Source organism: Clupea harengus, chromosome 23 (assembly GCF_900700415.2).
Source record: "Clupea harengus chromosome 23, Ch_v2.0.2, whole genome shotgun sequence".
Classification (NCBI taxonomy): domain Eukaryota; kingdom Metazoa; phylum Chordata; class Actinopteri; order Clupeiformes; family Clupeidae; genus Clupea; species Clupea harengus.
The window spans coordinates 11,692,393-11,712,155 of NC_045174.1; the positions used below are offsets into that span (position 1 = coordinate 11,692,393).

Consider the following 19,763-nt stretch of genomic DNA (forward strand, 5'->3'; position numbering starts at 1 on the left):
ACTAGTACACATACAGAAACAGCCATAAAACACACACACGCACTAACACACACACACATACACACACACACACACACACATACACACACACTATTATATACATTGTTATACAAACTTTATAGAAGCACACAAATAAAATACAACGAATCACAGAAAAAAATGGATATACAAATAGGCTACATACATTATAATACCTTATTCACTCATCTTAATGCATAACAAATTAAAGTACAGAAGATCCTAAGGCCAAAATGCATCTAGTGTAAACTTAAGTGTGTGTTCATATCTCCTGTTTCATTCAAAATAATCTTGAGTTTTATGATAAGAGTATTAAGAATATGTTAAGCACATCTTAAGAACATTATAACTTTACAATCCAATAGCAACAAAAATGTGCCGTGCAAATTTGCATAGCGGTGCATAATATGACCACCGCATAAAGCGAGAGAATGAAAAATAATTAATGAAACTAAAAAACAGCATTGAAAATTATACGAAAAGACAGAATAATATATTTCTATATAGTTTGAGTTTTTGACAAATTACAACAAAAAAAAAAGTACCCACAATATGATGTTTTTTTGTATCATATTTGATACATCAGGCCTTTATGGCCTTGTCGTAGCATAAAACTCACAAAGGTCAAATGATGTGACATTTTTTGCACCACCTCAGGAAGGAATCCTGAGTCTATATCAAGTTTTGTGGAGTAAATCATTCATGTGGGGTTTTTTTTTCAAACATGAACCTTTTTACAGCGTTTTTATTTTGCCTTGTTGTAGTCAAAAAACAAAACAAAATATTTTTTCGCCTGTCAGAGCACTATCCAGTGGTGAAATTAGGCAACATTTTTGCATCACCTAAAAAAAAAATCACATTTCCACAACTCTTTGATGATAGAAGGATCCCTTCCAGAGGTAGTGCAAAAATGTTCATTTGATCACTGGGGGCGCTGTACTAAGCGCAATAAATTGCCTACGACAAGGTGAAATAAAAAGGTTTTGTAAAAAGGTTCCTGTTTTGAAAAAAAAAGAACCAACCCAGATGAAATATTCTGAAATGTTCCAAATGCAATGAACAATATTGGCTTTTGTTTGTGATCAATAAATTGCCATGAAGGCCTGATGTATCAAAACATTTACTATGGCTAACATTGGGTATGACAGTCTTTACAGTGTTAAATTACACGTTTGTTTAAATATATATTATTCTGTCTTTTTATATATTTATCAATATTTGAATATTGTTCATTATCTTACTTTATGCGATGGAGATATTATATAAAAAGACAGAATAGACGCTCCGTCTAGTTAACCTTTGCAAACACACAGCATCGCCACTCAGCCACACCACTCTGCATTAATTTAGAGATATGGACATGTCATGTGACCACAGGGCTCCATAAGGCTGTGGTAGGATGTCCACCTGATATGACTGATACATAAATACACCAAGACAGGGTGTGTATGTTTGAGAGATGGTTAAACCAGCATCTCAGCACTCAAGAGTTCACACACAGAAGAGCAGGTCAACTTCGTTGTTGCAGGCAAGGTATCACAATAGCCATCTCCAAAGGTAGGTACTTAATCTGGCAAATGTGGGCTCAGAGCAGAAAATATAACTTAATTTACTGGTCTGAACATATATATACTCATGTTGAAATGAAATGTTTTGTGAAAAGCAATTTTACATACATATGTTTTTGTTGCTATGTGTTTCATTTGTGTGCACATTCTTTGACATCTGATGTCACTGTGGCAAATGTCATGTTCATATGCATTTACCTTTGCTGTGTATATGCTGTACAGTTGTTTGCGTTTTGCTGTTGTGCATTGCAAGACCTTCTTCACTGAGCTGACTTGTTTACTTACCTTTGAGTAAGAATGTTAATAATATGTTAAGCACATCTTAAGAACTTTATAACTTTATAATCTAATACCAACAAAAATGTGCAGTGCAAATGTGCATAAGGTGCGTAATATGACCACCACATAAAGTGAGAGCATGAAAAATAATTTAGTGAAACTAAAAAACAGCATTGAAAAATATATAAAAAGACAGAATAATATATTTCTACATTGTTGAAGTGTTTATTGGATATTTTGACAAACTAAAAAAAAAAAAAAAACATGGCCACAATATGATTTTTTTTAATCATATTTGATACATCAGGCCTTTATGGCAATTTATTGATCACAAGAATTTTTATTTTAGAAACAAAAAATAACGTTGAAACGTTTTGGAATATTTCACATGGGTTGGTCCTTTTGTTTCCAAATCTTTTTACACCTTTTTATTTTGCCTTGTCGTTGCATAAAAATTACAGTGGTCAAATGATGTGACATTTTTTGCACCACCTCCGGAGGGATCCTGAGTATCCAAGTTTCGTGGATGAAATATTTCATGTGGGTTTTTTATTTTTAACAGAAACCTTTTTACAGCTTTTTTATTTTGCCTTGTCGTAGTCAAAAAATAAAACAAAACATTTTGCATCATTTGACCACTGGGTGTGCTGTAATAAACAAATAAAATTGCCTATGACAAGGTGAAATAAAAAGGTTTTCTAAAAAGGTTCCTGTTTGGAAAAATAGAACCAACCCAGATTAAATATTCTGAAATGTTCTAAATGCAATGAAAATTATTTTCTTTTGTTTGTGATCAATAAATTGCCACGAAGACCTGATATATATAAAAAAAACAACTATGGCTAACATTGGGTATGCCAGTCTTTACAGTGTTAAATTACACGTTTATCTTTTTATATATTTATCAATACTTGATTCTTGTTAATTATCTTACTTTATGCGATGGTGATATTACGCACCACTATGTGGAGCGTCTAGTTAACCTTTGCAAACACACACAGCATCGCCACTCAGACACACCATTCTGCAATCATTTAGAGATATGGACATGTCATGTGACCACAGGGCTCCAAAACAAGGCTGTGGTAGGATGACCACCAGATATGCACGCCCTGTTATGACTGATACATAAATACATCAAGACAGGGTGTGTATGTTTGAGAGATGGTTAAACCAGCATCTCAGCACTCAAGAGTTCACATACACAGACGAGCAAGTCAACTTTGTGGTTGCAGGCAAGGTGTCACCATAGTACAGAGATCTCCAAAGCTAGGTACTTATTCTTGCAAATGTGGGCTCAAAGCAAAAAAATATAACTTGATTTACTGAAATGAAATGTTTTGTGAAAAGCAATTTACATACAAAATGTTGTTGGTTAATTTGTGTTGCTATGTATTTCATTTGTGTGCACAATCTTTGACATCTGCTGTCACAGTGGCAAATGTCATGTTCATATACGTTTACCTTTGCTGTGTATGCTGTACAGTTGTTTACTTTTTGTTGTTGTGCATTGCAAGACCTTCTTCACTAAGCTGACTTGTTTACTTACCTTTGAGTAAGTATATCTTTGCATTTTCTTGAATTTCCAATCCATGCAGTGGTTATGTGCATTTACAAGGACAAACTGGTGTATACTGAAGTAGGTTGTGTAAAAAAAAGATTGCAGTGAAGTATATTTATAAGGTTTCATCAAAACCTCGTAGAAGACGTATCAAAGTGAAGTGCTGTGTTACTGTGCAGGGTGCAGAGGGACGGGAGGACATGGAGCGCCTTCCTTTCTGTCTTCTACTGTCTCCGTTCACTTGTCAGCTCTGGGCTCAGGCTCCTGCAGGTACAGCAGCCCTAGAACACAGCTTCATGAATTTTTCATAACCATCAACTTATTTATCAGAGTATGTGTCCTATACATCAGAGAGGACATGCACTGAATGGAATCACTTTTATTCATTTGGACATGGTATATATTTTATTATATCTGTAGGAGTGTGAGAAATATTCATATTTCTCTTTTTGTGAAATAAGCAGTACAGAGTATCATGTTGCTATTCTAAAATAAGATACTCTCTCACTCTCTCTCTCTCTCTCTCTCTCTCTCTCTCTCTCTCTCTCTCTCTCTCTCTCTCTCTCTCTCTGTGTGGGTGTGTGTATATGTGTGTGGGTGTGTGTGTGTGTGTGTGTGTGTATGTGTGTGCAATTTACTGTAGGTGTGAGCTTTGGACTAGAGTGTCTAAATGACTTCTTCTTCACAATAACATGTTCCTTAAATGGAACCAACATTGAACATAGCATCAATACCACTGATACGAGCAGTAATATGAAGGCATGGCTGCAAGCTCAAGACTGGGAGGGGTGAGCTGTATATGTAAAGCACATGTACATGCATAGCTGAAGGACTTTCAAATATCCTATTTCTTTTTTATAAAATGTGGATATCTCCTGCGAACGCGCACACTTTGTACACAAAAAAACATTTGAGCTAAATCCCCTTTATCAGCTGTGCAAGAGCAGTGCCATTTTTTGATAATTATTTTAGCTCACATAGCTAATCAAATGTCTTTTATTTCTGAAGAATTGTTTGTTTACTGCCTTGGATGTGACCTCCGCATTTTTTCAAGATAAAGATGTACAGTACATCTGGTCCTGAAAACATTTGGTCTGAACCTTGCCAGTCACCTGTACCATCTGAGGCAATTATTTGTTTGTCTTTATTTGTATTTGCATGTTTTATTCTTCTTAAGTGAAAATTCTTCTTGTGAGCTGACGAGAGGAGTAGACTCCTGGGGGTGTGCACTGTATACATTTGTGCCTGGTGGCTTCTCATTTACCGATGAAGACCGATACCAGATCTCACTCTTCACCAGTCTCCATGGCAACAACAGCTCCGTGGTGCTGCAGCCAAAGTACTGGCCAAGGAATCACAGTGAGGAATCACATAGAAACAACCCATACATGCAATCCACTCACTAGTGCTCACTCCCTAAACACTAACGTCTAAGAATACTGATGCTCAGCAAGTGAACTCAAATCTAAATAGGCTACTAATAAAACACATAAATACACACATACTCACACTCAGTAAGATGAAAAGGCATGGTCTGACAGCAGCTTTCCCTTTCCAGTTAAACCCATCCCTCCCGAGAACCTCTCCATGCAGTGGGTAGGGGAAGATGCCGTGTTCGGCTGGCAGAGTGGGTATCAACCACGGAGCAGCGTGTACGAGGAGCATGTCCGTCTCATCCCTAACCTGAAGTATCAGCTCCTCCTGGTGACAACACAGGGCCACAGGGTAAAGCACATAAACACATCTCTCTGTACTGGAACGAAAAAGAGCCAAGTTGGACCCTATTTAGATATATAATCAGTCTGCCTCATACATACACATAGATGCAGGATTGATGTGAGATGCAACATACTGTTGATTGGATCAAACACCAGCAATGATAAGATTGCCTTTCTCTCATGTTTTGACGTGAGGGGAATGCATGTATGTAGACATTATCATGTGTGGATATCTGTGTTTTGTTGTGACTGTGGAAATAGGAAGAAATCTTCACAACGAACAGAAACCTTTCAGTAGCCATGTCGGTCTTCTCTCCTGGCTCTGAGTACTTGGCAACAGTGCGATCACAGCCCAATCAGATCTACTATAAGGGAGTGTGGAGCCAATGGGCACCCATCCTCCACTGGAGAACAGCCAATCGTAGGTTTAAATTAAGCTCTCTATCAAAACATGATACAGTTGAGATTGAATTAATCTTCATAGCACAAAATCATATGTATAATACAGGTCCCTGAAATATATGTGTGTTTGATTTCTGTATGAAGACCAGGATACATCTCTGCCGACTGGTTCAGTGATCTTCATTTGCCTGTTTCTCACACTGTTCCTAATCAGCTATGTCCTACTGGTCAGGTCAGCTCCCAGCTCCCTGTGTTTATACCCTTGGTGCTCACTATTTCACTGTGTATGCCATCAAATGTGTTAATTGTGTATGATTACATTTGAAATAAATATTTGGAAGACCAATTGTATATTTACAGTGTACAAACATGGTGTGATGACATTTGCATCTTTTTTAAGTGTGTATGCTTTTCTATGTGTAGGTTTACATTACATACATATATATATATATGTGTGTGTGTGTGTGTATTTATATATATATATATGTATTTTTGTTTCCAGGTGGAAAAAACATGCTGAGATCCCACACCCAGTCATTTATGTCACCGAGTGTGGAGACTTCCCTGTGAGATTCCACCTTCGCTTCACCTCAGTGTCACATCAGCCAGTCCTATGTGCCATATTTCATGTTTATGTTTTAGTTGGTGATCATCACCTGTGTGAATGACATTGTTTATGATGTGTCTGTATGAACAGGGACATGCGTGCATGGTGGGGATTCCATTACACGAGGAGTCTTTGAAGATCGACACCGTAACGTTGCAATCCATCAAGGCAGGCATCAACCCATACGAACAACTGTTGGTTACCATTGGCAACAAGGACCAACTGAACAGCTTCACAGGCAATGCAGGCTGTGTGCTGCTTGACTCCATGACAACACAGATGGACAGACTGCACTGCAGTGAGGACTACAGCATCCTCACTACCTTAACACCATAATGGACATGTTTGGATAGCAGTATTCTCTCAACCACATCCTTATACACCCCCTTGAAAGCAATTATCTCCTTTCCTCATTTTAACAAAATAAAGTAGCCTCTACCTCTGCACATGTATGCATACAAATGTTTACATTTTTATACTTCAGCCAAGAAAGCCAATCAAGGCCACATATATGTTGTGCAATGGCTACCTGCCCATCACCATTATTTACCTTGAATATAACATTGAGGTTCAAGTACGTAATTCAGTTCACCACATAATTTGTCGTTAAAAATAGAATAGCACGTCAGTTCTCGTGGTTATATGGGGACACGCTCATTTGCAAAGACACAACTGAAAATGCTTTATATTGAATAAGCCCTCCTCAAAAACACTTTGAAGTTATAACTTGTTATATAAGCCCATACGCAAGAATGCACCACAGAATCGGAACACTTTTTGGCTCCTACCATATGGTTTGTTTTAAGTCCATACATTACATGCAGAAGCAAATGAGAATAAACACATGGTTGCTTAGGGACACAGGACCTCCACGCTAAACACAGACATGGACACATGTCTGAAGAACTGCACTCAGACACCGGCATACTTTTGTAGAAAGAGCTTTATTTTGACTAAGCACTTGAACAGATAGAGTGCATGGCCTAATGTTCCCATCATTTAAAACAAAGTCAATGACGAACAAACAAAAACAAGGGGACAAGAACACAGGCAGAAAAGACAGGAGTGTACGCATCTGTCTTCGGCAGGTCCTGTGAGGGGGAAATATGTATGTACTTCTGATTTTTTTTTCTTTTTACATTTTTTTTTTTTTAAAGGAGATGGGGAGGAGGGATCAAAGGCAACGGTGCCCTTTCCCGCCGAGGAAAGCAATAATTAAAAAAAAAAGAAAAAAAAAATAACATACAAAAACGCATGTGCATACACAGAGAGGGAAAAAAATAAAAATAAAAAAGGGGGGGAAAAATGTATCATGCACACACTTACATTAACACTTTCACGCCCACAGTCACACATTTAAGAGTTAAACTCAAAATATAGTCACATGAGGTCACCTGCAACATACAGAAGTTTCTGGCTATGTTTGGCCAAGGCGAGAAGCACCGGGGATGAAGCCATGTCGCCACTGGGCTTTCTGGGAGTTTCAGTTCAGACTTGAGACTGCTGACAAAGATGTGGGAGGTGGAATAAAAGAGAATGAACAAAAGCTAGGGAGTGAAAGAGGATGAATGGAGGAAGGGATGGCCTGGGCAGGGCGTTTCGTGGGGGAGGGGTAAGATGCAGTTGGATGGCACAGAGCGTGTTCAAATTTTAAGTTTGAAGTCCAGGTGTGTATAGAACACGTGTGCTCAGAAAGAAAGGGGCAGAAGGGGGAAGGAGGGTAGAGAGAGAGAGCGAGAAAGAGAGAGGGGGGGGCGTGCTGACACACTCCCTCCTTCTGTATTAACGCGTCCCCCTGCATCACACCTACGATGGAGAGAATTTTTTGGCTTGTGCTCGGACTCTCTTCTCATACTCCACTCTGTTCTGGCTGTAAACAAGAGAACAAAAATCACAAAATTAGACTGATGTAAGGATTCCATTAATGCAGTGGTATCTCTGGTATATGAACTGGTTCTCTGAGGGAACACACAATTTGATGGGAGGGGGAAAACATTTGCATGCTTTGCTGCTGCACTTTAGTTTGCTTACAAATAAGACACAGGTCACATTGTACTATTATAGAAACATATATAGAAACAGAAACTGTTTCTAATTCTATGGCGCTTGATCATTCTGCATGTTGGTTTACAGACACCTTCCTGTCAAAGCAGATGGCTCTGAGCCAGCTTAAAATGCAACGCAGACGAGACTTTATGCAGTTCATCAAAAGTCTTGGCTTGCAAGATTAGTGTTGAGTAAGCACTTGATGGTAACCATAAGCAAGGTTTAAGAAAGTGCAGGGCTGTAAGTGCACATCTGATGCCTAAGATCATTTTAATGAGACATCTAATAGGATCCTGAATGGTTCCAATGACATACAGGTCCTTGATAACAACAGTCTAATATACAAAAAAATTAATTATACCACATATGACTGTACAACAGTGACACACAAAAGGAATTATAGCAACCAAAACCAGATATCCCTGGCAAAGACGCGATTCACTATTCGAAAGGGTCAGTTGTCACCACAGGCTTTAGGGAGCAGTTATACGCTCCCCTTTGTTAATTGCTTTGACAATTGATATTTCTGCTTCATTCACATAACCGTATGTACAGAAATGTTCGGCTGTAGAAATGGTTCTGAAATCAAAACGTTCCTGAAGACCTCAACTAAACCAAAACAGCAGTATTCCATTAAAACAAGTTTTACATGAATGATGCTAATCAGCATTAGCACCAATATAGACCGGTATGGTGACTAGTTTTTAAAATATCTTCTTGATACTGGTACAGATGACAATATATGCCGAGAGTTAAGGAAAAAATAAATAAATTCCCCAAATAAACAGAAGAAGGCAATTTACTACAAGCATGCAATAATGGCATTGCTCACCAGTATATGGTGTAGGCCTCAGCCTGAGCTGGATCTTGGATGTTGGGCTCGTTTAGAAGCTCTTGAATTCCCAACAGAATCTGGAGGATTGAAAGCGACAAGTAATCAGCGAGAAATTACAGATTTGTGTTCCTGTATGGCACTGCTCAAGTGTGTACGTTTCTTTTCCGTTTACCTGTTTGATGGTGATCGCCGGTCTCCAGTCTTTATCCTCCTCCAGGATGGACAGACATACCGTTCCAGAGGGATATACATTCGGATGAAACAGAGGCGGCTCAAACTTACCTGTAGGAGAAACATATGTATGATTTAACTATGTCAAAGTTCTCAGGACACAACAGTGGTAAGTATGATACACTGCTCTGCACTGTGGTGCATCTAGTTCCTTACACTTGGGTGGTGATGAAGGGTAGTCATCCTTGAACAACATCCTCAGCTTGAAAAGACCTCCCTCCCATGGAGTCTATGAGGAGAATGTATACATGAGTGTCTCTCCTCAGTACATAACACAGTAACACCCTGCTGAATAAGTATTTAGGATAAATAAAAGTATGTAGGTAAGCATTCCACTGAAACACAAGTACACTTACCCCCTTCTTCCCAGGAATTGCACATTCCCAATTCATCAAGTTCATTGTTCCATCTGGATTTTTCGTTGGCACAGCAACAAAGCCCTAAAAAGACCACAAACCCTTTTCAGACTGATGGAATGTGTGCATGATGAGCCATTTTATCATATGCAAGAGATAAGTGACGAAACATAGTGTACATGATTGCTGGAAGTCAAAGTAACAGTGCAGGCATCATTTCCATTTTGGTCTCCTACCAAACACCAATTTCGTGGGGAGTGTGTGGATGTTAGGGGAAAAGCAGCTTCAACATCTATGCCACCTGTCGCCCATACTCTACATCCTCATACATACATTTCTATGCATGCCAAAATGCACAGCCAGTTTCACCTCCAGCCCCCCTCCCCCTGTTCAAAAAAATATTTAGGCTCTTCCTAGACTTTACAGAAAGACCTTACGGTTTTCATCAAACGTTGTAAACTGGTTATGTTGTTCCCATGGTTCTCCATCCCAAGCGTTATTCACATTGTTAATGCCTGGTTTACTTGCCAGTTCCACATTAAGAGGGCGTTTAATCGAGGGGATGAATGCCAGATTCAGTTGTGCATACGAGGTCTTGAATACGAAATATGAAAGTCTAAAGATGTTTAGTCCATCACAATGTGGTAGAGTGGCAGAGATATGAGCATCACTTGTTTTAGATGTAGTAGAGAGACAATTTTTTTTTTACTTACAAAAGGATGGTCTTTCCGCCATGCTTTACGCTCCTGTGCAAGTCGACTCAGAGCAATGCCAGACATGGTAGCTGATAAGACAAGAAAAAACGTAAGTATTCAACTTTTGCGATCAGAAGTAAGTCACTGTTTGGCTAAGTATACTATAATTTCGAACCATCATTGTCATTGCAAAGTAGCGGGCCTGTTTAGTAAAGTACTGGAGGAGTTAGACAAAATTAAACGTTTTGTAAACGTTAGCTGATGGTAGCTAGCTTGCTTTATAAACATATTGGAAGGTGCGCCGGTAACTCCGCTAAGGTACAAGCTAACAGTAACATAAAAAACCGCGATAGATATTCAGTCTTTTGCCATTATGGAAAGCAGCAAAATACCACATTGCGGTACTTAATTGCACATTTGAAATACAGATACAAACAAAACATAGCACCAAACTAACAATAACAATCATTGACAATGCAACCTTAATAGCAACACATACAGGGCTACGGCTAAATGCTAGCTAATTTCAGCTTTCGGGGTTATGTTCACACTAGCTTGCTAACGCAGCTAGCTAGCTAGCAATCATTACTCCGCTTCTTCAGCCTCAACTATGCCAAGATGGCTAGATTAACTTAAGTAAAGCATTTAGCCGGGCCATTTGAATATGAACGACAGTAAGGACATATGCTATTCATGTGTATATCGCTCCGGCCACTGGTGTTGTTGTTTTTCCCTAACTGTGACTTTAAGTGCAGCCGTCTGGTAGGAAAGGCATCCATGACGGTGCCGCACAAAGACCACACTTCCCTTGTTACGAACGCGCGTTCACACAGCAACCGGACTAAACAACAAAAAACCGAACCCACCAAGTCAACTTGACTCTTACGGGTATACGAGGGCTTAAATATAATGCCCGTGCATTAAAATATCGTTACCGTTTCGATGCCAGACTGTTCCGTGGCTACTATGGCGTTTGTGACGGAACCCGTGTTTGTCTCGGGACAAAATCCTATGAAGTTTCCCTCCCGAAGAGAACACCCGTTCTGAACCAGTCTATCTATGTAGGACCATATAGTACCACAGTTCAGTTGCCTGAACAATGATTAAAAAGCACCTCCCTGAGCTTTTCAAATGGCTTCATTTTAAATCCAGCCTCACATGTAATACCTCTCGTTTTAGTATTAATGTGGAATAAGCGAATGGCCACGTTCTACGAAATTCCTTGTCTGTATATTTCCAATCAGGCATACTCCTGCGCAACCAAATATTTAAAGGGGCCACAACCAACGTCGCTCAAGAGGTATTTACATAGCTTTTACTTTGCCGAGAACCATAGAGAGCACCGTAGCTGAGAGTATGGGAAGAATAGAGCTTGTTCATTGGTGCACCGTTTGCGCGTGCGTATTGTGTCTTCTATTTCAAACAGGGTCTGTAAAAATGGGGCATAATACAGGTAACAGCTCATGCATTTACTATGATTTTATACTCATTTCCATACTTGTGTTTAACTCAGTTCTGATACAGAAACGCCCAAAGTTCATCAGTCGTGTGAGCACCAAAGGCTATCTCTTGTCGTCAGCTCGACACCAAACATGGACAAGCTACCGCAAGCTAGACACCAGGCTTTTCATATCAGACATTATTTTAATATAGCGAATGATTATAGCTAAACTACAGCGAAGGACTTTGACCATGCATGTCATGGCAAGCATTTCATTATCAGTTTAGAGCCAACAGAATATGCACTTTCTTATGGCTGGCTGGATAGGTTTTCTCAACTAGCAATGAGGTCGTTAATATCACAGAGTTTGAGGCTTTAAATTGGACAATGCTGGTGGACAGTTGTCCAGGCTACAATGATCCTACAATTTTGTTCCCTCATTTGAACTATCAACAAACTGAATGCAATATGTTAAAGCTTTAGATTAGGCTGTGCATTTGTCCATAGTGTAGTTTTTACACTTTATAATGTACATGGCTTATTAATTCAATATTCACATACGCATATCTAATACAATGTAAAGTCATGGAAGTTATATGATAGGCCTACCTATTATGCTTGTGATGATTTCACTCAGATAATGGTTGGTTTCAGTAAAAGTATTCTAAATATTCAAAACCAAGCCGATTTAAAACCGTTAAGCTACCTACCATATGTGTTCATTAGTCTATTTTATAGATACAGAGCATAGTGAAACTCCTCAAGGCATTCCTATGTGGAATGCAAAGTAGCCTAATGCCTGATATGTTGACGGACGTCATTCTTACCGCCATGCCCTATGTTGAAATCAATATGACAAGCTTTGCAAAAACTATTGCAATAACTTTTTTTTTTATTCATGACTTTTTTATTACAAAATCATTCATATGAACATCACAGAAACAGTTGATGTAAGCCTTGCACAGGTCTCAGGATATGCATTATAATTTAAAACAATGGCCAGTAGATTTTGCCAGCTATACATAGAAATTCATTCATAGAAATCCTAATGGATCTATACAGAATAGCTGTTAAAAGTTAACTACTGTTTTGTAATATTGTATGTGTGTGGCTGACCTGGCTGCCCTACGTGTTTTCTTAGATGGGGTGTACTTTGAAGGAGGCTTAGTATAGTTTATTTTGCAAGACAAGAGAGAGCACAAATTGCTGTTCTTCAAACGTGTTCTATTCTCTGTAGCTATTTTTAACCATACTGAAACTCCTCTCTGAGGAGGCATTGCTATGTGGAATGCAAAGCAAAACCTGATATGTTGACGGACGTACACTGGCGTCCCCTTCTGTCATTTTCCCTTTCCCTTTGAGTTGAAGTTCATGATCTGGCAACTGTAGATCATTGGACAAACATTTTGATTTGATTATTAATAAAATAAGTTTGGACCTCATAATATACGGGAGATTACCAGGAGAAATGACAAAACGGGAGGGGTCAGAAATGCAGGAGAAACCCGGGAAAAACGGGAGACTTGGCAGGTCTGGAGGATGCTTCTTTTAGGGGTCCAAGCAGCAAGGCTTCTGGATCCCTATTGTATTCGTTCTGATTCTTCTTTGTCTCCCACGAAATGCGATGGGCCCTCTTTCAAGTGTATGTAGTGACAAACTGAATATACTACATTAGGCTACATTATTCGTTATGGATGACCGAGAGGTGGAACAAGCCTTGGCTGTGGTAAACACAAAAGCTTGCAATGGCTGATAATCTTAGAATATAATATGTTTGGATATATGCATCATCCTATTGCAAAAATTGTGTAACGATAATACTATGGCAGAAACATTAAGAAAGCAAAGCCAGCTGGATTTAGCTCACTCCCAACTCCGGCACAGTTTTTCTGTAATAATACTTTGTTCATCAGAATATACTAAAGTACACCAACTGATTGATTAACAAAAATCAGTTGTGTTTTGGAGACAGAAAATGCACATTTATGATTATGGTAATTTAATGATGGCAATAGAGATGTCTATTCATATGTGTGTTGTTGTATAGTTTGTTCAACGCAATTTCGTATGGACTACTGCTTTTATTCCCATGTCTGATCCGTGTGTTTATTGTTTGTGACCCTCTGCTACTGCTGAGTAATCACACCTCACATTTTCTTGTGTAAATGCATCTTTAGTTCACTCCTATTGATTTATGTTATTTATTTATTATTCATTTAAAAAAGGAAAATTTAAAGTTCTTTCCCTGATGTTTAAGGTTTTTGCTCTGTTATCATTTCAGTATCGGAATCGAGATATTTAGGCTGGTATCGCACTGAAGTCATCATTTCATTATTGTCCACTAAATGTAATGGGATGTTCACTTTTTCAGGACTTATTCTGTACTGGATAAAATGTATGACAAAGAAAACGTTTTTAGTGTAAATCACTAAGAATGTATTTGTTTTACATTATTGTTCATTGTTAAAAATGTGAAGAGGAAAAGGACCAGGCCATGCCACTTGGAAAGCAATCAGTGGCAGGCTATTGTTAGTTAGCCAGTGTTAATCCTGATGTCATGATTGTTTTATTTCAGGTTATTTCAGCATCATTTATAAAATCAATCAAAAATCTGTAATTCGTACATTGAGCACAAAGGTGACTACGTCAAAAGGGGCTTACAATGACCTGCAATAAGAGCTACTGTATCCAATCCAGGACACGATAGTAAGCCATGAATCTCAAGTTCAGGCTACTTTTAAGGGGAAAAATGAGAGAATTGCTTGTGGAATCAGGGAATGCCCCTGTGACAACCACTTTAGTGCTCTATTAAGGTGCAACCTTGTAAGGAGAGAGGGAGAGCAAGAGTTGCTTAAACAATGCATTTTGGAAAGAGAAAAAAATGTTTCACATTCTTTGTTATCAGATGGTGAATTGGTGCGGCGCGAATGGAGAAGGCAGATGGAAGTGCACCTCTGCGGTGTGGGTTGATTCCTCTAAGGGAAGTCAACCCACCTTTTAATTTCACTGGTAAGTGTTGTTCATCCACAAGCAATTTGATGACAAGGTCTAACATTTTCATTTTAGGTAGAACTTACATTACTTTTATTCATTTGGCAGATGCTTCTATCTGAAGCGATTTACAAAGGAGGCAACGTTCAGTCAAGTACAACAGGTTTCTTCAGAGTAAACATTAAAGTGCTATGCACAGTAGTTACTTCCTTGGGTGCAGTATAGTAAATCAGAACTAAGGAAACTATTTCAGTGCAAGTGTGTATGTACGAAGGAAATGTTACTGTGATGTTCCTGTGTTCCATCATAAATGCCTTGAATTTGATACTGGCTACTACCGGGAGGCAGTGGAGCTTGACAAGGAGCAGGGTGACATGGGTTCACTTGGGCTGATAAAAGACCAGGCTTGCAGTTGCCTTCTGGACCATCTGGAGTGGTTTGATTGGGCAAGGTTGCAGACTTGCCAGTAGCGATTTGCAGTTATCCAGTCTAGAGATAACAAGTGCCTGTACCGACAATTGCTCAGCATATTCACCCAGGTGTGGATGTATTCTCCTGTTGCACAGAGTGAATCTACATGACTGGGAGACAGTCACATGGTCAAGATTATTGATCACCACCCCAAGGTTTCTGGCAGCTTTTGTGGGAGGGATCAGGATCTACCCACTCTTGACAGTGACGTTATGATGGATGGTCTGAGACTAGAAGCTTAGTCTTTTGCCATGTGTAACTGAAGGCGGCACATCCTCATCCAAACTGCTGCCAGAGAGACATGCAGCAATTCTGTCAGAGACTCCAGTATCACCTGGAAGTAGGGATGGGATGGGAGGGAAACCGGAGTGGATAACACACCCGAGAGAGGTGGAGTCCTGATAGAAGAACAGGGGCCCCCAGTGGACCCCAAGTCTTGAGCCACAGATCTCTACTTGATGCTACAGACACATTTTTAGAAATCTCTAAGGAGGAAAAGAAATGTACTTCTGGAACCAGGGAACACCCCCTGTAACATACCCACTATTGCAAACGTGAGCAAAAGATGTCATTCTGTCGTTTTGGGGAAGTGTCTGAGGGCATTTTGGTGAATTCATAACAGGACTATTTGCACAACTGTGAAAAGGCTGGATTGGCTTTCACACACTGGATGTATAGCCACGTTGGCCCACTGCCATGGACGCCAATTGAAAGCGTTAGTGTTCCGTGTCCGAAACGCAACAGGTATGCATCCAGTCTGTCCCGGACTTAAAGGCTTCCACACACCGGATGCATTTCTGAAGCGAGTGGAGAATACGCATAAATGGTAATTGCATGAGGATTGCCCAGATTTTGGTATCAATGGCACATCAGTAAACACGTAGTCAGCAACGCCTGTGTCACTGTGTCAGCGTGTCATTTCGTTCAAAACGATAACGATTTCAACATGCATCATTTTATTGGTTATTAGAAAGGTCATTAGGTCACAAGGGGGAATTAGTGGTCGCGCTTCATTTGGATGGTCCCCTACATACTATCCACACATGCTCAGTTTATAAACAACCTATCTGTTGACACTCTTAACTACAATGTATGGTTAAGTTAGGGGTTGTGTTTGATTTAAGGTGATGGTCAGTGAACAATTTCGAAAGACTAAACTTGACTGACTAAACGACCGACTGATGGTGGCCTAATGATATTAAACGAGACCAGGGCTTTGAACCAGGCCTTGAGGCAAGTTGCATTTGATTTCTGTTTGCAGGATACTGACTGATTTCCCCTATGTTTATTAGGAATACCAGTAACAACAGATGGTGTTAGTTTAAAAACAGTGTGTTTTATTTATTTATTTTACATTTCTCTACATGAATTGTTGGTCAGTTACCAACAGTTGCATACTGATGGATAATGAGGTCAGTAAGCTATTGGCGTACTCTTCTGAATGTGATGTACTAGTAACAGGCTATATGCCTACTTACCCCAACTCTGTGCTCTCCACAGATGCATGCATCAACCATTGCACAAATATTGTGCAGGATTGTATCTTATTACTTATGCAGCATATGCTTAATGTTTTAGAACAAAACATATCAGCACATTTGTAATATAATCAGTAAAGACCAGGTAATTGTCAATTGAGCAAAGTCAAGGCACAGAATGTAGTTTTCTTTGCTGGCTGACAATGGTAGATTGATTTGTTGCCAGATTTTTCTTTCCTTCTGTCTCTTGCACTGCATCGTGTTCGAGATCTCATTTCTCTGTTGCACTGAAATATTAGTGGGGGAAGGCTGAATTTCCCCTGAGTGTTTTAGTATATGATATTGGAGTTAAAGTATGTGTATAACATCTTCATTAGATCTGCAACCTGATGGCCAGTGGCTACGTCCCCCTCCAGCTGCTGATGTCAAGAAGAGGGGACACCCTCACTGAGGAGCCTTCACAGCCAGTGATCTGAGGAGCAGGCATTGCGTTGGGCAATGTGCCCAATGTTTTTGGAGTACTTGAGGGGTACGTGTGAACGGTCAAGTTTGTAATGGTATGGTTTAGGTCACTGTTTCATTGAGTGTTTAAGTCCTTTGAGTCCACCTAGCAAAAAATTGGTGAGAAAAGAGAGAGATTTTTTCCCTGAGATTTAAAGGTGCCGTCTAAGATTTTGGTGAAATGTTGTTGAAATAAAATACCAAATGAAATGTTATACATTTGTGTTGAAACAAATGAAAAAAAATTGATAACTTGATTGATTGATTGCTATCACGTTAACCTGGTAAAAATGAAAGGACTCATAATGAAAGGACTCGTACTCATACTTGCCATACAGGCACAAATTAAGGATTCATACTCTCCAGGTAACACGATTCTTAGTGTCTAGGGTACCACTGCAAACATTCTCTAGTGAGTCTCAGTCTTATGTACAGTATCTATGGGAATTGTCCCAAATTAGCAGCCTTAACCTTATCTCGCCCCCAAGCCTTCTCTTCACTCTCTCAGGCCCCTCCCACTCTCAGCTGTCTCTTCACTCTCTCAGGCCCCTCCCACTCCCATCTGTCTTTTCACTCTCTCAGGCCCCTCCCACTCTGATCTGTCTCTTCACTCTCTCAGACCCCTCCCACTCCCATCTGTCTTTTCACTCACTCACCCAGGCCCCTCCCACTCTCATCTGTCTCTTCACTCTCTCAGGCCCCTCCCACTCTCAGCTGTCTCTTCACTCTCTCAGACCCCTCCCACTCCCATCTGTCTTTTCACTCTCTCAGGCCCCTCCCACTCTCTCTCATCCTACTCCCTCTTCTCTCTCTTTCATCAAATAAGTCATATACAGTATACTCCTTATGTGTGTCACATTAACATTATGCTACATTTATAAAATACAACATACTACACAAAAACATCTTTACATACGGTGAACAGCAAGGGGACTTATTAGCTTGGGGGTGATAAGCAAGTGTCATGTGAAGGTTTGGAGGCACTGGACTTGATACTGTGTAATAGAGATAACAATAATAATGGTAGTAAATAATTGAATGTAATATAAAATCATTTGAAAGAGAAATTAATTTTCTCCTTCTGTTCTTAAAGGGAGACCACATCTTGGACAATGCATTCCTTTTGGTGAGCAGGTGTAATTTATATTTGTTATTGTTTTGAAAGTGTTTATATATAGAATGTGGAATGAAATGAGCTGTTCTTTCAAAATAAAAAGAATGCTAAATGAAAATATGTCTGACATGTAAAGATACCTCACTGATTACCTTCCGTGTTGGGGAAAGACAATTGACTTTCCAAGTCCCATTTTTTTGTTTCAATGTCTGCCATACTTGACACCATCTTTTTGTGAATTAGTATTTACATTACACCATGTCTGTACTTTCATTAGGCATTGACACTTTGTATTCATAGCTTTACCATACATGACTGAAGACAGATACAATAATGACTTAACAGAATTGATCTAATGAAGTGATACAGGGATTGGCTTAGGAAATGGAGGGCGATCTTAGCTGAGCAAACTGTATTAGTGTACCACTTGTTTACATACACCATACAGATTGACCTACCATGTGCTTTTATACAGCTCTGATATCTGATTACCTTAGTGAAGGGAAGGGTGAAGAATAAGAAGGCAAAAAATCATTCTGACACTTTGGAGCTTTTTTTTGTATATAAAGATACACACGTGTGTGGGGAAAGCATCAGAATTCCAACCTCTTCATCAGGCCCTGTCAGGATAGTCTTTTTCGCTTAGGAAGGATCCTAACTGAGTGAAATTACCCAGAAGTATCTAAGTGGCAGCCATGATTAGAGCTGGTCGAATTCTCTAAATGCCAAAGAAAAGGTGCTTCAATGCTTTCTTTACCTCCTTTAGAACAATTTACACTGAAGCATCCATTGCTAAAGGAAAGGGGATAGCATTGCCCCATAATTCCTTGCAAAAGCAACAACAACCCAATCAACAAAAAATTAATGTGACCCACATCAATAACATCCGCCTTCGCATAATTAGATGCTTCGTGCAGTCGGATTCCTTCTGAATTCCACTTTTCATCTTTTCTTGACCTCATGAAGTTTTCCATTGAGGTCAAGGAAAAGTGGTTAGGAAAAGACGATCGGACGGACTATCCGACCGCAGCCATAGATTGTCGTGCTTTCACAAAATGCACCCCTGCGATGGTCAACAAGGTCAAGGTCTTATATTGACCTCAGGTACATCTGTTTTCATCCCATTTATCACATGTGACATGGATTAAACCTAGGTTTAGCATTTCTAACCTCGTAGAGCAATCAAATTTGGGAAGTAACATCCAACTATCATGCAAAATATGTGAGTGAAGTGAAATCACACTTCACATATTTACATACCCTGTAGTGCCTCCTAGAAATACCGTTTTGCCAATATTTGGCTCCACCTCCTAGAAACAACCAGTCACAAATTCGTCAAACCGGTTTCTTTTCATCCCCTGTACCAGATATGTAAATTTGATGACTCTTTGATTGGCAGACGAGAGGTAGTGCCTGTCTAGATGATAAAAAGATGCAAAGCAACAGAAATG

The 19,763-nt window shown here is 39.5% G+C and overlaps 2 protein-coding genes and 1 long non-coding RNA gene across 4 annotated transcripts; 2 read left to right on the plus strand and 1 right to left on the minus strand.

Annotated features, from left to right (window-relative positions):
- Window positions 1-1,486: 1,486 nt before the first annotated feature.
- On the plus strand, window positions 1,487-6,964 carry LOC116218648 (interleukin-4 receptor subunit alpha). 2 transcript variants are annotated; one of them, XM_031561009.2, is made up of 9 exons: window positions 1,487-1,575; window positions 3,606-3,696; window positions 4,070-4,214; window positions 4,604-4,785; window positions 4,985-5,151; window positions 5,406-5,565; window positions 5,691-5,778; window positions 6,049-6,112; window positions 6,244-6,964. In XM_031561009.2, the coding sequence occupies exons 2-9, from the start codon at window positions 3,627-3,629 to the stop codon at window positions 6,487-6,489; spliced, it is 1,122 nt and encodes a 373-aa protein (XP_031416869.1). In that variant the 5' UTR covers window positions 1,487-1,575; window positions 3,606-3,626; the 3' UTR covers window positions 6,490-6,964. The 2 variants fall into 2 exon arrangements, with proteins under 2 accessions (XP_031416869.1, XP_031416871.1); XM_031561011.2 differs by lacking the exon at window positions 1,487-1,575 and adding an exon at window positions 1,584-3,138.
- A 114-nt stretch (window positions 6,965-7,078) lies between these two features.
- ube2ib (ubiquitin-conjugating enzyme E2Ib) lies at window positions 7,079-11,542 on the minus strand. Its single transcript, XM_012838922.3, has 7 exons — window positions 11,252-11,542; window positions 10,335-10,405; window positions 9,622-9,705; window positions 9,422-9,494; window positions 9,207-9,316; window positions 9,032-9,111; window positions 7,079-8,023 (listed from the first exon to the last, which is right to left on the minus strand). Exons 2-7 carry the CDS (start codon window positions 10,398-10,400, stop codon window positions 7,960-7,962), a joined length of 477 nt encoding a protein of 158 aa, XP_012694376.1. The 5' UTR covers window positions 10,401-10,405; window positions 11,252-11,542; the 3' UTR covers window positions 7,079-7,959.
- A 6-nt stretch (window positions 11,543-11,548) lies between these two features.
- LOC116218649 lies at window positions 11,549-17,433 on the plus strand. Its single transcript, XR_004162961.2, has 3 exons — window positions 11,549-11,769; window positions 14,663-14,766; window positions 17,075-17,433. It is a non-coding gene; the product is annotated as an uncharacterized LOC116218649 (long non-coding RNA).
- The last annotated feature ends 2,330 nt before the right edge of the window (window positions 17,434-19,763 follow it).

Coding starts and splice junctions, on each gene's coding strand:
- LOC116218648 (XM_031561009.2), top strand. CDS start 3,627: ATGGAGCGCCTTCCTTTCTGTCTTCTACTGTCTCCGTTCACTTGTCAG. Junction 4,786..4,984: donor GTACTGGCCAAGGAATCACA/GTGAGGAATCAC, acceptor TTCCCTTTCCAG/TTAAACCCATCCCTCCCGAG. Junction 5,779..6,048: donor AGCTATGTCCTACTGGTCAG/GTCAGCTCCCAG, acceptor TTTTGTTTCCAG/GTGGAAAAAACATGCTGAGA.
- ube2ib (XM_012838922.3), bottom strand. CDS start 10,400: ATGTCTGGCATTGCTCTGAGTCGACTTGCACAGGAGCGTAAAGCATGG. Junction 9,706..10,334: donor GGCGGAAAGACCATCCTTTT/GTAAGTAAAAAA, acceptor TGGTCTTTTTAG/GGCTTTGTTGCTGTGCCAAC. Junction 9,495..9,621: donor CAATTCCTGGGAAGAAGGGG/GTAAGTGTACTT, acceptor TTCTCCTCATAG/ACTCCATGGGAGGGAGGTCT.